The sequence below is a fragment of the Mobula hypostoma genome, chromosome 12, assembly GCF_963921235.1.
Source record: "Mobula hypostoma chromosome 12, sMobHyp1.1, whole genome shotgun sequence".
NCBI classification, from domain to species: Eukaryota; Metazoa; Chordata; class Chondrichthyes; order Myliobatiformes; family Myliobatidae; genus Mobula; species Mobula hypostoma.
This window is the reverse complement of record NC_086108.1, coordinates 897,753-922,381: the sequence shown is the minus strand read 5'-3', so window position 1 is coordinate 922,381 and position 24,629 is coordinate 897,753. Positions and strand designations below refer to the sequence as shown.

At 45.1% G+C, this 24,629-nt stretch overlaps 1 protein-coding gene across 4 annotated transcripts in view; it reads right to left on the bottom strand.

Annotated features, from left to right (window-relative positions):
* Positions 1-24,629, bottom strand: part of clasrp (CLK4-associating serine/arginine rich protein) — a 129,294-nt gene that overhangs the window by 89,606 nt on the left and 15,059 nt on the right. For all 4 annotated transcript variants that reach the window (XR_010019850.1, XM_063063478.1, XM_063063476.1 and 1 more), the window contains exons 5-7: positions 18,919-18,998; positions 17,010-17,094; positions 12,181-12,323 (exon numbers count right to left, since the gene is read on the bottom strand). Coding sequence is in view for 3 of the 4 variants with exons in the window: in XM_063063478.1 (XP_062919548.1) it covers positions 12,181-12,323; positions 17,010-17,094; positions 18,919-18,998 (308 nt within the window). In the remaining variant the exon portion in view is untranslated. The remainder of the gene's footprint in view (positions 1-12,180; positions 12,324-17,009; positions 17,095-18,918; positions 18,999-24,629) is intronic.

Here is a 24,629-nt window from a genome sequence, read left to right as displayed (position 1 = left end):
ATAGAGAGGGGGGAAAAAGGGGAGGAGGGGTGGCATTACTGGTCAGGGATACTATTACAGCTACAGAAAGGGTGGGTAATGTAGAAGGATCCTCTTTTGAGTCAGTATGGGTGGAACTCAGGAACAGGACGGGAGCAGTTACACTGTTGGGGGTACTCTATAGACTCCCTGGTAGCAGCAGAGATACCGAGAAGTAAATTGGGAGGCAGATTTTGGAAAGGTGCAAAAATAATAGGGTTGTTATCATGGGTGACTTTAACTTCCCTAATATTGATTGGCACCTGATTAGTTCCAAGGGTTTAGATGGGGCAGAGTTTGTTAAGAGTGTCCAGAACAGATTTCTGTCACAGTATGTGGACAGGCCGACTAGGGGAATGCCATACTAGATCTAGTACTAGGTAATGAACCGAGTCAGGTCACAGATCTCTCAGTGGGTGAGCATCTGGGGGACAGTGACCACCGCTCCCTGGCCTTTAGCATTATCATGGAAAAGGATAGAATCAGAGAGGGCAGGAAAATTTTTAATTGGGGACAGGGCAAATTATGAGGCTATAAGGCTAGAACTTGCAGGTGTGAATTGGGATGATGTTTTTGCAGGGAAATGTACTATGGACATGTGGTCGATGTTTAGAGATCTCTTGCAGGATGTTAGGGATAAATTTGTCCCGGTGAGGAAGATAAAGAATGGTAGGGTGAAGGAACCATGGGTGACAAGTGAGGTAGAAAATCTAGTCAGGTGGAAGAAGAGGTTTAGGAAGCAAGGATCAGATGGGTCTATTGAGGAATATAGGGAAGCAAGAAAGGAGCTTAAGAAGGGGCTGAGAAGAGCAAGAAGGGGGCATGAGAAGGCCTTGGCGAGAAGGGTAAAGGAAAACCCCAAGGCATTCTTCAATTATGTGAAGAACAAAAGGATGACAGGAGTGAAGGTAGGACCGATTAGAGATAAAGGTGGTAAGATGTGCCTGGAGGCTATGGAAGTGAGCGAGGTCCTCAATGAATACTTCTCTTCAGTATTCACCAATGAGAAGGAACTTGATGATGGTGAGGACAATATGAGTGAGGTTGATGTTCTGGAGCATGTTGATATTAAGGGAGAGGAGGAGTTGGAGTTGTTCAAATACATTAGGGCGGATAAGTCCCCGGGGCCTGACGGAGTATTCCCCAGGCTGCTCCACGAGGCGAGGGAAGAGATGCTCAGCCCCTGGCTAGGATCTTTATGCCCTCGTTGTCCACGGGAATGGAACCGGAGGATTAGAGGGAGGCGAATGTTGTCCCCTTGTTCAAAAAAGGTAGTAGGGATAGTCTGGGTAATTATAGACCAGTGAGCCTTACGTCTGTGGTGGGAAAGCTGTTGGAAAAGATTCTTAGCGATAGGATCTATGGGCATTTAGAGAATCATGGTCTGATCAGGGACAGTCAGCATGGCTTTGTGAAGGGCAGATTGTGTCTAACAAGCCTGATAGAGTTCTTTGAGGAGGTGACCAGGCATATAGTTGAGGGTAGTGCAGTGGATGTGATCTATATGGATTTTAGTAAGGCATTTGACAAGGTTCCACACGGTAGACTTATTCAGAAAGTCAGAAGGCAGGGGATCCGGAGAAGTTTGGCCAGGTGGATTCAAAATTGGCTTGCCTGCAGAAGGCAGAGGGTGGTGGTGGAGGGAGTACATTCAGATTGGAGGATTTTGACTAGTGGTGTCCCACAAGGATCTGTTCTGGGACCTCTACTTTTCGTGATTTTTATTAACGACCTGGATGTGGGGGTAGAAGGGTGGGTTGGCAAGTTTGCAGACGACACAAAGGTTGGTGGTGTTGTAGATAGTGTAGAGGATTGTCAAGGATTGCAGAGAGACATTGATAGATGCAGAAGTGGGCTGAGAAGTGGCAGATGGAGTTCAACCTGGAGAAGTGTGAGGTGGTACACTTTGGAAGGACAAACTCCAAGGTAGAGTACAAAGTAAATGGCAGGATACTTGGTAGTGTGGAGGAGCAGAGGGATCTGGGGGTAAATGTCCACAGATCCCTGAAAGTTGCCTCACAGGTAGATAGGGTAGTTAAGAAAGCTTACGGGGTATTCGCTTTCATAAGTCGAAGAATAGAGTTTAAGAGTCGTGATGTAATGATGCAGCTCTGTAAAACTCTGGTTAGGCCACACTTGGAGTACTGTGTCTAGTCCTGGTTGCCTCACTATAGGAACGATGTGGAAGCATTGGAAAGGGTACAGAGGAGATTTACCAGGATGCTGCCTGGTTTAGAAAGTATGCATTATGATCAGAGATTAAGGGAGCTAGGGCTTTACTCTTTGGAGAGAAGGAGGATGAGAGGAGACATGATAGAGGTGTACAAGATAATAAGAGGAATAGATAGAGTGGATAGCCAGCGCCTCTTCCCCAGGGCACCACTGCTCAATACAAGAGGACATGGCTTTAAGGTAAGGGGTGGGAAACTCAAGCGGAATATTGGAGGAAGGTTTTTTACTCAGAGAGTGGTTGGTGCGTGGAATGCACTGCCTGAGTCAGTGGTGGTGGCAGATACACTAGTGAAGTTTAAGAGACTACTAGACAGGTATACGGAGGCATTTAAGAGGGGGGGTTATATGGGAGGCAGGGTTTGAGGGTCGGCACAACATTGTGGGCCGAAGGGCCTGTACTGTGCTGTACTATTCTATGTTCTAGAATGTCTACGAGATGGCTTTTTAGAGCAGCTTGTGGCTGAGCCCACTGGAGGATCAGCTATTCTGGACTGGGTGTTGTGTAACGCATTACAGCGTTGTTTAATGCATTAACCCTAACCCTAATGAACCAGATTTGATTAGGGAGCTTATGGTAAAGGAACCCTGAGGAGACAGTGATCATAATATGATAGAATTCACCCAGCAGCTTCAGAGGGAGACGTTAAAGTCAGTTTTACAGTGGAGTAAAGGGAAATATGAAGGCAAGAGAGAGGAGTTGGCCAGAATTGATTGGAAAAGAACACCGACAGGGATGACGGCAGAGCAGCAACAGCTGGAATTTCTGGGAGCAATTCGGAGGGCGCAGGATAGATATATCCCACAGTAGTAGTATTCTAAAGGCAGGATGACACAACCATGGTTGACAAGGGAAGTCAAAGGCAACATAAAAGAAAAAGAGAAGACATATAATAGAGCAAAAATTAGTGAGAAGTCAACTGACAGAGGGCAACCAAAAAAGTCATAAGGAGGGAAATGATGAAATATAAAGGTAAGCTAGCCAATAATATCAAAGAGGATACTAAAAGTTTTTCAGATATATACAGAGTAAAAGAGAAGAGAGAGTAGATATTGGACTGAAGGAAAATGACACTGGAGATGTAGTAATGGGAGACAAGGAAATGAAGAATGAAATTAATAAGTATTTTGCATCAGTCTTCTCTATCAGAAGGCCTTTGACAAGGTGCTACACATGAGGCAGCTGAACAAGGTAAGACCCCATGGTATTACTGGAAAGATTCTAGCACGGATAAAGTCGTGGCTGATTGGCAGGAAGCAAAGAGTGGGAATAAAGAGCCGTCGGGAACTAACGGTGTTCCACAGGGGTCTGTGTCAGGACCCCTTCTTTTTACATTATACCTCAATAATTTGGATGATGGAATTGATGGCTTTGTGGCCATTTGCGCAGAAATACAAAGATAAGTGGAGGGGCAGGTAGATTGAGGAAGCAGGCAGCCTGCAGAAGGACTTAGACAAATTAGGAGAATGGGCAAAGAACTGCCAGATGGAATACAGTGTCGGTAAGTGTATGGTCATGCACTTTGGTAGAAGGAATAAAAGCACAGACTATTATCTAAACAGGGACAAAATTCAAAAATCCTAGGTGCAAAGGGACTTACAAGTCCTCGTGCAGAATTCCCTAAAGATTAATTTACAGGATGAGTTGGTGGTGAGGAGGCAGATGCAATGTTAGTATTCATTTTGAGCAGACTAGAGTATAAAAGCAAGGATGTAATGCTGAGGTTTTTCAAAGTTCTGGTGAGTATTGTGAGCATTTTCAGGCCCATATTTAAGAAAGGATGCGCCAACATTGGAGAGGGTTCAGGAGAATGAATTCAAGAACGTAAGACTTATTGTATGAGTGACTGAAGGCTCTGGCCCTTTACTTGTTGTATTCTGAAGAATGAGTGGAGAACCTCATTGAAACCTATCGAATATTGAAAGGCCTGGATAGAGTGGATGCAGAGAGGATGTATCCTGTGGTGGAAGAGTCTAGGACCAGAGGGCAAAGCCTCAGAATAGAGAGACATCCATTTAGTAAGGAGATGAGGAATTTCTTTCGCTAGACAGTGGTGAATCTGCGCTTCGGCTGTGAGGCCAGGTCATTGGGTGTACTTAAGGCAGAGTTTGATAGGTTCTTGATTGGTCAGAGAGTGAAAGGTTATGGGGAGAAAGCAAGAGAATGGGTTGAGGGGGAAATGGATTAGCCTTGATGAAATTGCAGAGCTGACTCGATGGGCTGAATGGCCCAACTCTGTTCCAATGTCTTATGGTCTTATCAGACTCTTATACAATAAGACGGTCCAGAACACCTCCAATGCAAATAGCTAGTTGCATTGTAATACCCCCCATTTAGACTGTCTACACTTTTCACTGCCTCAGTAAAGCAACCAACATAATTAAATACCACACCCACTCCAGACATTTTGTCTTCTCCCCTCTCCCATCAGACAGGAGAAACAAAAGCCTGAAAGCACATTCCACCAGGCTCAAAGACAGATTCTACCCCACTGTTATCAATCTCTGGAATGAATTTCTTGCAATAGAAGATGGACTCTTGGCCTCACCATCGACCTTGTAATGATCTTGCAGTTTATCGCTTACCTGCACTGCACTTTTTCAGTAGCTTTTACACTTCATTCTGCATTGTTATTGTCTGACCTTGTTCTACCTCACTGCACTGTGTAATGACTTGATCTGTATGAACAGTATGCAAGACAAGCTTTTCACTGTATCTCCGTACATGTGGTGATAATACAGGTGTTCCTCGCTTTTCGAACGTTCGCTTTACGAAACCTCACTGTTACGAAAGACCTACATTAGTTCCCTGTTTTCGCTAACAGAAGGTGCTTTCACTGTTACGAAAAAAGGCAGCATGCGAAAAAAGCAGTGCGCGATAAAAGGCAGTGCACGCCCCGAGCAGCCACTCTCCCCCGGATTCGGAACTGCATTCTAGCCAGTAGTGCTTAAACACGTGCCTGTGAGCATCCGTTTACAAGATGAGTTCTAAGGTATTGGAAAAGCCTAAAAGAGCTCATAAGGGTGTTACACTTAGCGTAAAACTAGACATTCGATTGTGGTGAACGAAGTAAGGACAAAGTGAGTTTGGCTTGTGGAAGTTGACGAAGATGATGTTGAAGAGGTTTTGGCATCCCATGACCAAGAACTGATAGATGAAGAGCTGATGCAATTGGAAGAGGAAAGGTTAACAATCAAAACCGAATGCAGTAGCGAACTGACCGAAAGTGAAGTCATCCAGGAACTGAATGTGAAGCAACTGCGTGAGATTTTCGCTGCAATAAATGCAGAAAAGTACGATTTTAATTTTGAAAGGCTACGTAGGTTTAGGGCATATTTGCAAGATGGTTTGAGTGCTTATGATAGAAAAATGCGCGAGGCTAAGCAGTCAAGCAAGCCTTCCAATCAGCCACAGCAGACGACGAACCTCGACCTTCAACATCGAGGCAGGCAGTCATAGAAGAAGATGACCTGCCGGACCTGATGGAAACAGACGACACCTCAGTGTCCCACCGCCCCAACCCCCGGGCCGCCGACAGATACCGATTTGCGGAGAATGCAGCGGTAGCCGGGACGCACCCAGCAAATCTTTAAGGAAAAAAGCTGAAATAAACAACCTAATTAATCAGGTGCTGCCCGGCACATAACTGTCGGCTCAGATCAGAGGCGATTGCCGATTGCGTCGCCTCTGATCTGGGCCGGCATTTACATACAGGAGTACATTCAGCCAGAGACTCATTCCACTGAGATGCAACACAGAGCGTCAAAGGAAGTTATTCCTGCCCCTGGCCACCAAACTTTACAACTCCTCCCTTGGAGGGTCAGACACCCTGAGCCAATAGGCTGGTCCTGGACTTACCTCCTGGCATAATTTACATATTATTATTTAACTATTTATGGTTTTATTACTATTTATTATTTGTGGTGCAACTGTAACGAAAACCAATTTCCCCCGGGATCAATAAAGTATGACTATGACTTGTTTATTTCGGCTTTTTTCTTAAAGATGTTCTGGGTGCGTCCCGGCTACCGCTGTACCGCTACATGCTTCGCGGAACAGTATCGTTCCCCGGCCCAGAGGGTGGGGGCCACTGCACCACCCCAATCTCCATCGACTCAGCCTAACACCATCATCAGTGTGCTCGGCACCGTCTTCCCGATTCCAGTAAGTGATACTACACTGTACATACATTATTTCTACTTCATATAGGCTGTGTATTTTTATACATTATTTGGTATGATTTGGCAGCTTCATAGCTTAAAGGTTACTGGAGACAACAGGAATTCTGCAGATGCTGGAAATTCAAGCAACACACATCAAAGTTGCTGGTGAACGCAGCAGGCCAGGCAGCATCTCTAGGAAGAGGTGCAGTCGATGTTTCAGGCCGAGACCCTTCGTCAGGACTAACTGAAGGAAGAGTGAGTAAGGGATTTGAAAGTTGGAGGGGGAGGGGGGATCCAAAATGATAGGAGAAGACAGGAGGGGGAGGGATAGAGCCAAGAGCTGGACAGGTGATAGGCAAAAGGGGATACGAAAGGATCATGGGACAGGAGGTCCGGGAAGAAAGACAAGGGGGGGGGACCCAGAGGATGGGCAAAGGGTATATTCAGAGGGACAGAGGGAGAAAAAGGAGATTGAGAGAAAGAATGTGTGTATAAAAATAAGTAACAGATGGGGTACAAGGGGGAGGTGGGGCATTAGCGGAAGTTAGAGAAGTCGATGTTCATGCCATCAGGTTGGAGGCTACCCAGACGGAATATAAGGTGTTGTTCCTCCAACCTGAGTATGGCTTCATCTTTACAGTAGAGGAGGCCATGGATAGACATGTCAGAATGGGAATGGGATGTGGAATTAAAATGTGTGGCCACTGGGAGATCCTGCTTTCTCTGGCAGACAGAGCGTAGGTGTTCAGCAAAGCGGTCTCCCAGTCTGCGTCGGGTCTCACCAATATATAAAAGGCCACATCGGGAGCACCGGACGCAGTATATCACCCCAGCCGACTCACAGGTGAAGCGTAGCCTCACCTGTAAGGACTGTTTGGGGCCCTGAATGGTGGTAAGGGAGGAAGTGTAAGGGCATGTGTAGCACTTGTTCCGCTTACACGGATAAGTGCCAGGAGGGAGATCAGTGGGGAGGGATGGGGGGGACGAATGGACAAGGGAGTTGTGTAGGGAGCGATCCCTGCGGAATGCAGAGAGAGGAGGGGAGGGAAAGATGTGCTTAGTGGTGGGATTCCGTTGGAGGTGGCGGAAGTTACGGAGAATAATATGTTGGACCCGGAGGCTGGTGGGGTGGTAGGTGAGGACCAGGGGAACCCTATTCCTAGTGGGGTGGCGGGAGGATGGAGTGAGAACAGATGTACGTGAAATAGGGGAGATGCGTTTAAGAGCAGAGTTGATAGTGGAGGAAGGGAAGCCCCTTTCTTTAAAAAAGGAGGACATCTCCCCCGTCCTAGAATGAAAAGTCTCATCCTGAGAGCAGATGCAGCGGAGACAGAGGAATTGCGAGAAGGGGATGGCGTTTTTGCAAGAGACAGGGTGAGAAGAGGAATAGTCCAGATAGCTGTGAGAGTCAGTAGGCTTATAGTAGACATCAGTGGATAAGCTGTCTCCAGAGACAGAGACAGAAAGATCTAGAAAGGGGAGGGAGATGTCGGAAATGGACCAGGTAAACTTGAGGGCAGGGTGAAAGTTGGAGGCAAAGTTAATAAAGTCAACGAGCTCTGCATGCGTGCAGGAAGCAGCGCCAATGCAGTCGTCGACGTAGCGAAGGAAAAGTGGGGGACAGATACCAGAATAGGCACGGAACAAAGATTGTTCCACAAAGTCAACAAAAAGGCAGGCATAGCTAGGACCCATACGGGTGCCCATAGCTACACCTTTAGTTTGGAGGAAGTGGGAGGAGCCAAAGGAGAAATTATTAAGAGTAAGGACTAATTCCGCTAGACGGAGCAGAGTGGTGGTAGAGGGGAACTGATTAGGTCTGGAATCCAAAAAGAAGCGGAGAGCTTCGAGACCTTCCTGATGGGGGATGGAAGTATATGGGGACTGGGCATCCATGCTGAAAATAAAGCGGTGGGGGCCAGGGAACTTAAAATCATCGAAAAGTTTAAGAGCGTGAGAACATAGGTAGGAAGGGATTGACCAAGGGGGGATAAAACCGTGTCGAGGTATGCAGAAACGAGTTTGGTGGGGCAGGAGCAAGCTGAGACAATAGGTCGGCCAGGACAGGCAGGTTTGTGGATCTTGGGTAGGAGGTAGAAACGGGAAGTGCGAGGTGTGGGAACTATAAGGTTGGTAGCAGTGGATGGGAGATCCCCTGAGCGGATAAAGTCGGTGATGGTGTGGGAGACAATGGCCTGGTGCTCCTTAGTGGGGTCACGATCGAGGGGTAAATAAGAGGAGGTATCCGCGAGTTGTCGCTGTGCCTCGGCAAGGTAGAGGTCAGTACGCCAGACTACAACAGCATCCCCCTTATCAGCGGGTTTAATAATAAGGTTAGGATTAGTGCGGAGGGAGTGGAGAGCAGAATAATAAGGTTACTGGAGAGAGTGTTTTTGCCGAGAGCGCTTGCATGAGATTTTTGCTACAGAGAACAGTGCAGGCAATGATTGCAGAGAAGTATTTCTGCTTTAGATAGGCTGTGTATTTATCATACCATTCCTGCTTTTACTATACGTTACTGTTATTTTAGGTTTTATGTGTTATTTGGCATGATTTGGTAGGTTATTTTTGGGTCTGCGAACGCTCACAAATTTTTCCCATATAAATAAGTGGTAATTGCTTCTTCCCTTTACGACATTCTGGCTTACGAACCGTTTCATAGGAATGCTCTACCTTCGGATGGCGGGGGAAACCTGTAAACCAATAGCAATGATAATTCCAAACCACTTCTACACAAGCCACTGCGACTGAGGTACAAATGGAAATTAATACCAACATCGATTTCCCAGTCCTCCAAGAAAAACCGAACTTGACTTTAGGTCTGGAGGCTTGCGTGCCTCAATGACCCAAGCAGCTACGTTGGCTGGAGTCAGGAGTTTATGCTTTGGCTCTTAGTAGGGTCACCCATGCTAAACTGGTAAAAGGGTAGAGACCAGACCAAGAGTGGCCCACCAGTCCTCCAGATTCGAGGGTGTAGCTCAGGGTTAACAACCTTGACTGGTCAAACAAAACTGTTAGAACATAGAATATAGAAATCTACAGCACATTACAGGCCCTTCAGCCCACAATGTTGTGCCAACCATGTCACCTACTCCAGAAACTGCCTAGAATTTCCCTACTAATAGCCCTCTATTTTTCTAAGCTCCATGTATCTATCTAAGAGTTTCTTAAAAGACCCTATTGTATCTGCCTCCATCACCGTCCCTGGCAGTGCATAACACACACCCGCCTCTGTGTGAAAAACTTTCCTCTGACATCCCCCTTGTACCTTCTTCCAAGCATCTTAAAACTATGCCCCCTCACTTCACTCCTGGGAAAAAGCCTCTGGCTATCCACAGGATCAATGCCTCTCAATCATCTTACACACCTCTTCAGGTCACCTCTCATCCTCTATTGCTCCAAGGAGAAAAGGCCAAGTTCACTCGACCTATCCTCAAAAGACACGCTCTCCAATCCAGGCAATATCCCTGTAAAATTCCTCTGCATTCCCTCTATAGTATCCACATCCTTCCTGTAGTGAGGCGACCAGAACTGAACACAGTACTCTAAGTGGGGTCTAACCAAGGTCTTATATAGCTGTACCATTACCTCACGGCTCTTGAACTCAATCCTACGGTTCATGAAGGCCATCACACCATATATCTTCTTAACCTGCACACCAGGTCTGAGTGTCCTATGGACACAGACCCAAGATCTCGCTAATCCTCCACACTGCCAAGAGTTTTACCATTTATATTCTGTCTTCAAACTTGACCTACCAAAATGAACCACTTCACACTTATCTGGGTTGAAGTCCATCTGCCACTCCTCAGCCCAGTTCTGCATCCTATCGGTGTCCCACTGTAACCTCTGACAACCCTCCAGACTATACATAACACCCCCAACTTTTGTATCATCAGCAAGCTTATTAACCCACCCTTCTACTTCCTCATCCAGTTCATTTATAAAAATCACAACGAGGAGTTGTCCCAGAACAGATTCCTGCGGAACACCACTGGTCAACCTCCGCACAGAGTACAAACCATCTACAGGTCTTTGTTGGATGTAGATTTTAAAATTCTTTCTAAAATAATGGCAATTAAATTGGAAAATGTGCTGCCCAAAATTGTTTCAGAAGATCAGCCCCCTTCCAAAATCCCTAAACTTACTGCACAGGACCTCTACCTCTCTCCTGTCTGTGTCATCGGTACCACAACCTCTGGCTGCTCACCCTCCCCTTCAAGAATATTCTGCAACTGCTCAGAGACATTCTGGATCCTGGCATCAGGGAGGCAACACACTATCCTGGCATCTCTTTTGCTGCCACAAAATCCTCTATCTGTCTCCTTAACTATCAAGTCCCATATGACTAATGCTCCACCTGACCTTACCCTACCCTTCTGGAACTCAGAGCTGATCACAATGCTATTGGTCTGGCTGCTGCTGCCTTGCCAGAGAGGTCATCCCCCTCATCAGTATCGAAAGGGGTATACCTGTTGCTGAGGGGAAAGGCCACAGGGGAATCCTGCACTGGCTCCTTTCTCCCCTTACCTCTCTCGGTGTTCTCTCTGAATTCTGCACTCAGGGTGTAACCACCAACTCAAAAGTTTTACCTATCAATTGTTCTGCCTGCCAGATCATCCTTAGTTCGTTCAACACTAGCTCCAGCTCCTTAATGCGGCCTTTCAAGAGCTGGAGCTGGCTGCACTTCCTGCAAGTGTAGTCATCAGGAATGCCACCATTCCCACATCCTACAGGAGGAGCATTCCACTGCCATATCTGCCATCCTGTCTGCATTGTACAATGGGCAAGCAAGACCAAATAATGAAAGGGAAAACTACCCTTCTAACCTGTTTCTTTCGGCCTCAGCCTCTCCTTGTAGAAGCCTCGAGTCAAAGCCTGACCCTCCTACTCTCACCTCTGGCCTACTCCCACAATGGCCGTCCTGCTTGTCCCTTCTGTACTTTTATTTAATTCACAGTGCTCTGCTCCCGCCGCTGACTGGGCCTCCAGAATGTCTGAACAACTGCAAATTTCTCCTTTTGTATGAGCTTCGCCGACCTGCGAGTAACCTCGTCCAAGTGCGCTGCTCCTACCAATGATTGGGCCTCCAGAAACTATTAGAGAAACAGCAATGAAGAATCCTTCTACATGAGTACAACGGTATTCCCGAGACTCCACCCAGGACTTGCGTGACTGACAGTGGTGGAAGCCAAGCTGAAGCTACTGACATGATGAAGGAAGCCCTGAACACCGGCAGAGATGAAAGATCTTCATTGCTGCCCTAAACGCCAACAGCATAACAGACTACTCCCTACTACTACTAGTACTACAACAACAACAACAATTTCCCTGGGCATTTACTTTACCACTTTATTAACTTCCTCATTCTTAATCCTTCTGAAAGCCAAATGCTGAACCACGGGAAAACCCTCGGGTTAGGAATGCAACCTTTGTTGTTAGGTATTAACCAACCCTGAGAATATTTTCAGCTGCTACCTAACTCATTCCCTTTCAGTTTAAACATTCAACAGCACCCCCTGCTGTTCCAGCCAGCGAGTTTCCTCTTGCACAGCTCAACACATAAACTACTGGAAGGACTCTGCAGGTCATGCAGCATCCGTGAAGAGGAATAAACAGTCGATGTTTACGGTCTTGGCCCAAAACCTTGACTGTTTACTCCTCTCCATAGATGTTGCCAGACCTGCTGAGTTCCTTCAGCATTTTGTGAGGGTGTTGTTCCGGATTTCCAGCATCTGCAGAATCTCCTGTGTATAATTTACAGCTCACCTATGTCTGGTATCTCTTCATCGGAATCACTCTTCTCATCTGAGTCATCCTCGTAGTCTTCATCTTTCTCCTCTGCCTTCTCATCTGTAGTTACTGAGCAGTCGTCGTAAGTGTAGCCAATCGATGCTTTCTTCTCTGCTAATCTGTTGGGGACAAGGTGGAGAAATGGCTAGCAGGTCATTCAATGGAAAAATTTCCTACGCCGATCAACATGTCTGCGTAATAACGCAAAAGTAAATCATTATTCGCAGAGGGTGCCGCAGTAGAGTAGCGGTTACAGCGCCAGGGATTCAGGTTCAAGTCCTGCAGTCGTCCTATAATGAGTTTGTACTTTCTGCCCATGACCACGTGGGTTTACTCAGCAGAGGTGTACAGTTAGTAGGTTCACATGGGTGTATTTGGATGGCCTGGGCTCGCTGGGCCGATAGGAGCTGTTCTAGTGCTTCATCAATAAAAAAAAGATAGACCAGGGACAGGCATTCTTCGCAGTCCCCAGGAATTTGGGCATACTCTCTGGCTGCTATTGTAAGGAGTATGGAGGGGAGCTTTACACAGGGCGAGGGCGGGACCTCAGCTGATCTACCACGTGCAGTTTAACGTTCTGTGCACTGTGCCCATCTTTAAGGAGGGACAGGATTACAATGCAGACAGTGCAGGGACCACTGATTAGACTGAATCCTGGGATCCAGGGTTTTTCTTATCTGGATTATTTGATATGTTCATCAAAAAATGGAAAAATGAAGGGTGATCTTATTGAAACACGTAAGATTTTGAGCAGAATCGACAGGGGAATACAGACAGGATACTTCCCACAGCGGAAGATTAATTGCAGAAACTATAGAGGTGTCAAGTAAGAGGTACAGATCAAGTGAAAAGCTACAGACTTTTTCCCGGGGTGGAAACGGCTAATATGAGGGGACATATTTTTGAGGTGATTGCAGGAAGGTACAGAGACATGTCAGAGGTTCTTTTTAAAACACAGAGAGTGTTAGTATGTGGAACATCCTGCCAGGGGTGACGTTACACGCAGACACATTACGGGCATTTAAAAAAACTCAGTTTAAATGGTAGAAAAATGGAGGGCTACGTAGGAGGGGAGTGTTTGATTGATCTTAGAATAGGTTAAAAATTTGGCACAACATCATGAGCTGAAAGGCCTGTACTATGCTGTGTTGTTCTATGTTCCAGAAATGGTGGCTGCCCTTTTTAGATGGAAATAAGGACGAATTTCTTCTTTCAGAGAACTGTAAATCTCTACGCCAGATATCAGTCACTGAATATATGCGAGGCAAAGGCTGAAAGCTTACAGCAAAATGAATTAAAGATTTATTTGTCACATGTACATCGAAAGATAGTGAAATACATTGTTAGTGTCAGATCAAATCAGCAAAGGATTGTGCTGGGCAACCTATAAATGCTTCCACAGTTCTGGCATGCCCACAACTTACTAACTCCAACCCATGCATCTTAATGTGGGAGGAAACCAGAGCATGCGGAAAAATCCATGTAGCCATGGGAAGAACATACAAACTCCTTACAGATAGCAACGGGAATTGAACCTCGGTCGCTGGGGCTCTAATAGCTTAGTTACAACTGCTACACTACCGTGAAGTCAAGGAGAATGGGTAGAAAGCAGTTAAGTAACATTGAGGCCAAGATTGGTTTAGGTACTATTTTACTGAGTGGCCAACAGGCTCGAAGGCTGGATGATGTGTCCTACTCTTGGCTCTCAAGTCATTAAAAGTTACATTTCATTGTTAGTCACTCTGCATAAAATCAGCTTAAATATCACAGTATCAGCTCATATTTATTATTTATTTATAGAACAACACAGATCAGGCCCCTCCAGCCCAAAGAGCTGTGCGCCTGGAAACTCACCTCTATAACCGCAGCCTAATCATCGGACAGTTTGCGATGACCAATTAAACTACTAACCAGTACATCTCTGGACTGCGGGAGGGAACCGGAGGAAAACCCACACTGTCACGGGGAGAACCTACAAACCCCTTATAGGCAGCAATGTCAGGAACTGAACCCTGGACGTAACCACTAGGCTAATGTACCACCCGGATGAAGAACCTCTGCTCCAGAACCTTCAGCCCAAATGAACAGACGAGTGTGTAGTGAATTCTGTGGATCAGAAGTCTATTACCACTGGCATTTGTTTTGCAGCAGCAGTACAGTGTAATACATAGTATAATTTATGTAATTATATACATACGGTATAATACCACAAGCAAGTCTGCAGATGCTGGAAATCAAAAACTACATACATAAAATGCTGAAGAAACTCAGTAGATCAGGCAGCACCTATGGAAAAAGAGTAAACAGTCGACATTTCGGGCCAAGACCTTTCTTCTGGACTGAGAAGGAAGGGGGGAAGACACCAAAATAAAAAGGTGGAGGGAGGGGAAGGAGGCTGGCTGGAAGGTGATAGGTGAAACTGGGTGGATGGGAAAGGTCAGGGGGCAGTGGGTATTTGTTCACCAGAAGGAGAAATTGATACTCATGCCATCAGAGGCTACCCAGGTGGAATACAAGATGTAAATATATAAGCTGCATACTATAATAAGACAGTATATTATAATGCATTTTATGTAAAGCACCATAATGCTGCCACAAAACAATAAATTTCACAATATAGGTCAGTGATAATAATCTAATCGTAAACAAGAGAAAATCTAGATGCTGCAAATCTAAGCAACAGGCACAAAATGCTGGAGGAACTCAGCAGGCCTGGCAGCACCTATGGAAAAGAGTACAGTCGACATTTCAGGCCGAGATCCTCCGGTAGGACCGGAGAAAACCGCCAAACACCTGCTCACTGTCCACCAAAAAAAGCGGGATTTCCCAGTGGCCACCCTTTTTGATTTCGTATCCCATTATGATATGGCTGTCCATGGCTTCCTCCACTGTCTTGATGAGGCCACACTTATGTTGGAAGAACACCACCTTATATTCCATCCGGGTAGCCTCCAACCTGATGGCATGAACACTGATTCCTCGAACTTCCACCACCACCACCCCTGCACTATTTCCCCTCCCCTTTTCCCTCTCCTACCTTATCTCCTTGCTCACCCATCACCTCCCTCTAGTGATTCTCCCCCCTTTTCTTTCTTGCATGGCCTTCTGTCCTCTTCTATCAGACTCTCCCTTCTCTAGCCCTGTATCTCTTTCACCAATCAATTCCCAACTCTTTACTTCATTCCCCCCCTTTCAGGTTTCAACTGTCACCTTGTGTTTTCTCCCCCTCCCCACCTTTTAAATCTACTCCTCAGCCTTTTTTCTCCAGACCTGCTGAAGGGTCTCAGCCCGAAATGACGACTGTACTCTTTTTCAGAGATGCTGCCTGGCCTGCTGAGTTCCTCCAGCATTTTGAGTGTGTTGCTCAGTGATAATAAACTTGATTCTGAAAAAAAATACTACTACAAGCTACATTAAGAACTATACGTATACTGTAAGTAGTGCAAAAAGAGAGGAAAATAATGCAATAATGTTCATGGATCCTTCAGAAATCTGAATGCGAAGGGGGAGAAGCCGTTTCGAAAACATTGAATGTAATTGCAGAATTTCTAAGAGATGAAATATGAAAATACATAAATGGAAGATTTCTTAAAATCTGAACTTTCAACAGCTGTCTTTAGTGAATGATTTAAGGTTTGCAGATTTCACTTCAGCTGGAAGACTGAAAGACTTTATAATCCTGGACGATTCAATTCAACATAAGCCATGATGCAGAAAGGTATCATTCTCTAGAATTGTGTGACCTTAAGGGGACAGGGCGGATTATTTTGTTACGGAGTCTACCCTAACAGGAGCAATACACACTAGGCCTCCAGACACTGGAATTTAGAATGGGGGCTGAATCTCACTGAAACCTATGGAATACTGAAAGGCCTAGATAGAGTAGACATCTCCTATGGTAGGAGAGTCCAGGACCAGAGGGCACAGCCTCAGAACAAAAGATCAACCTTACAAATCAGATGGGGAAGAAACTCTTTAGCCAGAGGATGGTGAATGGGTGTAATTTCTCGCTACAGACTGCTGTGCAGGCCAAGTCATTAGGTATATTTAAAGAGGAAGTTGACAGATTCTTTATTAGTAAGGGCATCAAAGGTTATGAGAAGAAGGCAGGAGTGGTGTTGAGAGAGATAATAAATCAGCATGACAGAATGATGAAACAGACTAGATGGGCTGAATGGCCTAATTTGTTCCTATTCTAATGATTTCAAGGTCTTATTGTCAATGTAATGAGGGGCCAGGAACTCAAAATGAAAACGGATCACCACATTGGCAAAAAATGTTGCCAAGCTCAGAATTAGACAGAAATTAATTATCAACATCACGGAATTCTTACCAATATAGCTACAATGAATGCATGCAAGAAAATTAATCTCAGGGTAACATATGGTGACATATACATATTGATAATAAATTTATTTTGAACTTTTTGAATATTTTCTTTCCCAATTTTTAAACACTTCCTCTGTTGACGACTCAGCCTTACAGGGGCTGACACTTGCAACAAGGAGTGACCACAAGCTATTACTGTGGGGTGGGGTGGGATGGGGGTAACAGCCGGGCACTCTGACAACCCTCAGCAGATAACAGAGGTAGAAGCAGCGCACACCATTTCCCCTCACCCTCCCACCCACCCACCCCTCCAGCCCCTATTCACAAAGGGTATCAAGGACACACTCAGCACAAATCTGGCCCACCTTGCCACTATGGTACCAGAGGGGACCAGGGAACAACAAAAAAAAAAGACAATGCATAGTTGTTTTGCATTCCATTTTTCTACCCTCCCTCCCCCTGGACCCTGCACATACTTCTTCTTCTCATCTTCGTTAGGCTTCTGCATGCCTCCGTACAGCTCGTCGATGTAGATCTGGTACAGGCACTGCTCCTCAGCAACTGGAATGCAAAGGGAAAAGTGAGTGGCGGGAGGCTGGTGGCCACACAGAAGATAACTCACTGGGCCCACAGGTGACTTCACCAGGCTAATCTTTATCACCTCTGGCTACATCTCACCATGCGGCTGGAGGTTATTATTACTATTATTGAGATACAGTGCGGAATAGGCCCTTCTGGCCACGCCACACACCAATCCCCGACTTAACTCTAGCCTAATCACGGGACAACTTATGATGACCAACTAACCTAACAATCTGTGGGAAGAACCCACGGTTGCAGAGAAAACGTACAGGCAGTGGTAGGAATTGGACCCCAGTCGCTGGTACTGTAAAGCATTGTGCTAACCACTACGTTACTGTGTTGTCCCACTGAGGTAATAAAGATCAGCCAGGTGACTGCTCTAAACAAAAGAGGCGTACAAGATAACAGGCATACATAAAGTGGACAGCCAGAGATTTTTTCCCAGGGTGGAAATCGCTAATACATTGGGGCTTCATTTTAAGGTGACTGGAGAGAAGTATAACAGTTGTCAAAGGTTAAGTTTCTTTTCCCCCCACACAGAATGGTGAAATGCAGTGCCGGGGCTGCTGGTAGAGTCAGATACATTAGGGACATTTAAGAAATTCTTGGATAGACACATGAATGGTAGAAAAATGGAGGGCTATGTAGAAGGGAAGAGTTAGATTGATCTTAAGAGTAGGTTAGAAGTTCAGCACAACATTGTGGACCGAAGAGCATCTACTGTGCTCTTTAATCAAATGGCACTTTGGTAGAAGGAATAAAAGCACAGACCACTTTCTAAACAGGAAGAAAAATCAAAACTCCGAGTGCAAAGGGATTCTGGAGTCCTTGTGCAGGATTTCCTAAAATTTCATTTGCAGGTAGGATCAGTGGTGAGGAAGGTGAATGCAATGTTGCATTCATTTCGAGAAGACTAGAATATTAAAGCAAAGATGTAATGCTGAGTCATTGGTGAAGCCTTACTTGGAGTATTGTAAGCAGTTTTGAAAGGATATGCTGACATTGGAGAAGGTTCACGAGTATGATTCCAGGAATGAAAGGCTTATCATATGAGCAGTGATTGGAGGCTCTGGGTCTTTACTCGCTGGAATTGAGAAGAATGAAGGGGAACCTCATTGAAATCTACCTTATTTTGAAAGGCCTAGATAAGAGTGGATGTGAAGACAGTGTTTCCTTTGGTGGGGAGTCTAGGACCAAAGGGCACAGCCAAAAAATAGAAGAACATCCATTCAGAACAGAGATAAGGAGGAATTTCTTTAGCCAGAGGGTGGTGAATCTGTGGAATTCATTGCCATTGGTGGCTGTGGACACCAAGTCACTGGGTGTATTTAAAGCGGAAGTTGAAATGTTCTTGATTAGTCAAGGAGCGAAAGGTTATGGGGAGAAGGCAGAAGAATGAGTTAAGAAGGAAATGGATCAGCCGTAATGAAATAGCAGAGACACTCGATAGGCCAAATGTCTTATGGTCTAGTTTCTAAAATTAAAAGCCAGGAACTCAAAACAAGAGAGATCACTGCCTTCACAAAAATGTTGCAAGCACAAATTACTCATCAGTATAGCAGCAGAGTGCTTTTCTCCCGATTTTCACTCTTCCTCTCCCACAGAGTCAGCCAATTGCTGAATTAAGTACACATGACGAAGTGGAAAAGGTGCAGGAAGGACGATTTACAAAGGGAGTAAACTATGTGAAACAGGTCAAGTTCTTGTTAGATCAAATGCAATCAACTCACTGAGTTATTGGGGAAGAAAAAATCTATTAAGAATTCAACGAAAAACTAGTGAGTCAGATGCTTCAACACTTACTGCCTGCAAAATCGTTCTGAACCAAACCTCGGTATCGCTCATAATTACATTTCCGTTCATCATTGTCATGTTCTGGAGAGCTGGAAACAGGAAAATAAAGGTTGGTTGCATGTTCTAAATAAGGAAATGCAGACTGAAATTCTGGAAGGTATTTGCATCAATTGGAGTCACAGGAGCCAACAAGACTGTTGACCTGGAAGGTGGAATTCAGCTGGATTGCTTTCCTTCAGCTGGCCCAGACACAGTAGGCCGAATGTGCCAAAAATTTCAACACGTTTGTTCATTAATAGCTTTATTTGCCTTTACAACTCTACAAATAAACTCGTACAAATTACTGGCTGAACTGCTAGATGCTATTTGCTTTCACACCTTGAATATGTATAAATGTTTACCTTGTTATATTTGGTGAATAATTTCTATTTAAAGATTAAAAACTAGTGCTTGAAATATCTCCAAGTTCCTTCAGATAAAATCATCCATTTCTTCAGAAGATAATTCCTTAAAATACTTATCTGCTGCCAATTTTAGAAATTGTCCTGATGAAGGGTCTTAACCCAAAACATCCACTGTTTATTCCCCTTCATAGATGCTGCCTTACCTGCTGAACCCTCCAACATTTGGTGTGTGTTGCTTAGATATCTCCTGGATTCATTATGTTTGCACCCTCAAACTCTCGGCCTGAAATGTCGACTATTTCTATCCATACAAGCTGTCTGACCTGTTGAGTTACCCTAGCATTTTGTGTGTGCTTCTCTGCATCTCTGTGTTGTGCAAATGGCACTTCTCGATGTGCTGCGCATCTTGTCACTCCACAGAAGACGAGGTCTCACCCTGTTGAATAAGCAGCGCTTTCCGACAAGGTCATTTTTAGTGAGCAGGATGTTTGTGTTTTCTCTAAAGCAGGGGTTCCCAACCTGGGGTCCACAGACTCCTCAGTTAATGGTAGGCACAATCCTGTGACTGTGTTGGCTGTTGTCGTAAAAGACACACTTTACTATTAATGTTTCGATGTACGTGAGACAATTAAAGCCAATATTTAATCTTTTAAGGTTACAGGGGAAATTAGTGGAATAGCTCTGAACTGATACAGATGGCCTGAGATGGGTTCTGTAAACGCAGAGCACTACAGCACAGAAACAGACCCTTTAGCCCATCTAGTCCATGCTGATCTATTACATCGTCTAGTCCCATCAACCCGCACATGGACCATTGCCCTCCATAACCTTTGCATCTTTATACTTAACCAAATTTCTGTTGAAGATTGAAATTGAACCTGTGTCCACCACCACTCTCTAAGTTCTCCCTCAGGTTACTCTTAAATATTTCGCCTTTCACCCTTATCCTGCGACCTCTAGTTCTAGTCTCACCCAACTTTCATGGAAAAAGCCTGCTTGCGTTTTCTTCTACCCCATCTGTACTGCTCATAATTTTGTATACCTCTATCAAGTATCCCCTCATTCTCCTATGCTCCAGGAAATAAAGTCCTAACCACTTCACCCTTTCCCTATAACTGAGGTCTTCAAGGCCCAGCAACATCCTTGTAAATTTCCTCTGTATTCTTTCAACCTTATTGATATCTTTCTTGTAGGTAGGCGAGCAGATATGCACGATCCAAATCTGGCCTCACCAACATTTTATATAACTTCAACATTACATCCAACTTCTCTTCTCAATACAAAGGCCCATGTGCCGAAAACTTCTTTATGACCCTATATATCAATGACAGTCCTTTCAAGGGATTATAGATCTGTTTCTATAATACCTCTGTTCTACTGCATTCCTCTTTTGTATACAGATATACAAAGCCCTCGATCCCACACTCTTCTCCTGCTATTCTTGAAGTCAGTCTCTTGGAACTGTTCCATCACAATAAGAAGCCCTCTTCCCCAAGCTACTGAACTCCACTTCAATGAAGTGTCATCAGTCAAGGCAACTGGGTCACTGCAAACAGCTCCCTTTCAGCACTGATATTCACGCAGACTGTCCTCCATCACACATTCACTTTCCAGCTGGAGGCACAGCATCTGACTCAACATCTCCCAGCCTTCCACCCTCTGATGATAATACTGCAGCTCTTCTGTCGACTTCAGGAAACTAAAATCAGCTCAGCTTCATCCACTTTTGGGACCTATCCAGCCACTGTATTTGTGTAGCAAACCACTGCAGAGGGATCGTGAATGTGCATAGTCCACATTAGTGGAGATGGTCAGTAGCTTTAAATGCCTGGGATGGCACTAGTGAACAATGTAACATGATCAACATCTTCAAGATGGCCCAAGAAACTGCTTCTTTCACTTCTTTTTCTTTCAAATGTGGCTCTGGAACTGTTGGAGCCTGTGATCTACAGTCTGATGGTGTTTTTTTTTGGGGCCAATTGAATGATCTAGCGCTTTGCTGTCTCCAAGTGGGTGCCAGGAGACAAGTGGCCTTCTAAAAGCCGAGAAGCTTGCAAGCCGGGCACAAGCCCATGTTTGACTCCATTTCTTACCGATTAATGCGGCGAGGAAGATTGAAAACACCAGGGCGACTGCAGAAGGCGAGCAAGTGTTCAGTGCCATCGCCTCTTGCTCGCTGCTGCCAGAGAAGGCGTTTGCATGTGATGGTCTCTCCCTCTCTCTCTCTCTCCCCCCTCACTTGCTGTTCCTGAAGGACTGTCCCTTCACTTGAATGACCTCTCTCTCCCCTTCGATGCTGTCAGAGGATGGTGCCGAGGCAAGGTTTTATCAAGCAACACCCACACAAAATGCTGGTGGGTCTCAGCCCAAAATGCCGACTGTACTTCTTCCTAGAGATGCTGCCTGGCCTGCTGCGTTCCACCAGCATTTTGTGTGTGTTACCTGAATTTCCAGCATCTGCCGATTTTCTCGTGTTAAGGTTTTATCAACGAGGTTTGTGGCTTGGATTGTAATTCAGATGATGAGATACTTTCTGGTCGCTCCTTTTTCTGGTGCTATTTTTGGGTGACTTTGAATTGGGGCAGCCTGCAGATATTGAGCACTGAGCTGAACAGAATATGCACTCCTTTGTTTTTGTGTTTTATAGCCTGTGTTTTTGCCTGACTGTTCGCAATGGCAATTCAAAAGCTCAAGAATGTAAAAAGTTGCAGAGGGGAGTAGAAGCACCACAGGCACATCCCTCCCTATCACTGGTAGTAGCTCAGGAGGCAACGTCTATCATCAAAAATCCCCACTGTTCCATCCATGCCACCTTTTCGCAGATACAATCAGGCAGAAGGGATAGAAGCTTGAAGTTCCACACCACCAGGTTCAAGAGCTTCTCTTCAACAATACAATTCTTGAACCAGCCAGCACAACTCTACCCACAACGCAAGGGATTCTGCAGACGCTGGAAAACTTGGGCAACATACAGAAAATGTTGGAGGAACTCACCAGGTCAGGCAGAGTCTCTGGAGGGGAATAAAGAGTCAATGTTTTGGGCCGAGACCCTTCATCAGGACCGAACCCGAATCACGAAAAATTAGCAAGATGCTTTGAACACCTTGATCACTAAAATTGACGGTGCTTTTTCAAAATTCTAATTGCATTATTTTTGTAAAAAACACGTTGTTTATGTTTTTCATGTGAATGCTGTTTATATAATACTATGCATCTGTAATGCTGCTGCAAGAGGGCCGTTTCATTATAACTGTGCATAGAGGTGCTTGTGCAGATGGGGTAAGGAGGGATATAGGTGCAGTTCAGGTCAATGGGGGTAGGCAATTTAAATGGTTGAGATGGGCCAAAAGGTGTGTTTTTGTGATGTACTTTTAATGTTACCTTGGAGTTCTTGGTTTGTAGCCTTTCTATTTTTCTTTATTTCCTAATATAACAGAAGGAAGCTATTTCGGCTCAACTCCCTCTTAAATTTTACATTGCCCACACTTCAGAATCAGAATCAGGTTTATCACCAGCAGGTGATGTGAAATTTGTTAACTTACTTCAATGCAACACATAAAATAGAAGAAAAAAATAATAAGCAAACATTATTTCATATACTTTATACAGTATACGTATATTGAATAGATTAAAAATAGTGCAAAAAAACAGAAATACTATATAATAAAAAAAGTGAGGTAGTGTTCAAGGGTTCAGTGTCCATTTAGGAATCGGATGGCAGAGGGGAAGAAGCTGTTCCTGAATCGCTGAGAGTGTGCCTTCAGGCTTCTGTATCTCCTACCTGATGGTAACAGTGAGAAAAGGGCATGACCTGGGTGCTGGAGGTCCTTAATAATGGACACTGCCTTTCTGAGACACTACCCCTTGAAGATGTCCTGGGTACCTTGTAGGCTAGTGCCCAAGATGAAGCTGACTATATTTACAACCCTCTCCAGCTTCTTTCGGGCCTGTGCAGTAGCCCCTCCATACCAGACAGTGATGCAGCCTGTCAGAATGTTCTCCATGGTACATCCAAAGAAGCTTTTGAGTGTATTTGTTGACATGCCAAATCTCTTCAAACTCCTAATAGAGTATAGCCGCTGTCTTGCCTTCTTTGTAACTACATTAATATGTTGGGACCAGGTTAGATCCTCAGAGATCTTGACACCCAGGAACTTGAAACTGCTTATGCAGTTGTGGACATTCAGCACATCTACAAGGAGCACTGCTGCAAGAAAGCAGCATCCATCATTAAGGACCTCCCCATCATCAAATCCATGCTCTCAGGCAGGAGATACGTGAGCCTTAGGTCCGACGCCATCAGGATCAGGAACCCGACAACCAGCAGGCTCCTGAACCAGTGTGGATAACTTCACTCACCACAATGAGCCTCAGGTCCCACACCACCAGGTTCAGGAACAGTTATTACCCCACAACCATCAGGCTCCTAAACCAGTGTGGATAACTTCACTCATCACAATGAGCCTCAGGTCCCACACCACCAGGTTCAGGAACAGTTATTACCCCACAACCATCAAGCTCCTGAACCAGTGTGGATAACTTCACTCACCACAATGAGCCTCAGGTCCCACACCACCAGGTTCAGGAACAGTTATTACCCCTCAACCATCACTTTTAAGGACTCAACAACTCACATCCTTAATAGTACTGATTTATTTGTTTATTTTTATTTGCCCAGTTTGTCTTCTTTGCACATTGGCTGTTTGGTTGTATATAAGACATAGGAGCAGAATTAGGCCATCTGGCCCGAGTCTGCTCTGCCATTCAATCATGGCTGATCCTTTTTTTTTATCTTCTCCTCAGCCTCAGTTCCCAACCTTCTCCCCATAACATCTGATGCCATGTCCAATCAAGAACCTATCAATCTCTGCCTTAAGATACACCCGATGACCTGGCCTCCACAGCTGCACGTGGCAACAAATTCACCACCAGAAATTTCTCTGCATCTCTGTTTTAAAAGGGTGCCTCTCTATCCTGAGGCTGTGCCCTCTTGTCCTGGACTCTCCCACCATGGGAAACATACTTTCCACATCTTCTCTGTCTAGGCCTTTCAACATTCGAAAGGTTTCAATGAGATTCCCCCCCGCCATCCTTCTGATTTCCAACGAGTACAGACCCAGAGCCATCAAACGTTCCTCGTATGATGACCCTTTCATTCCTGGAAACATCCTCGTGAAACTCCTCTGAACCCTCTCCAATGTCAGCACATCTTTTCTAAGATGAGGGGCGCAAAACTGTTCACAATACTCAAGATGAGGCCTCACCAGTGCCTTATAAAGCCTCAGCATCACATCCTTGCTCTTGTATTCTAGACCT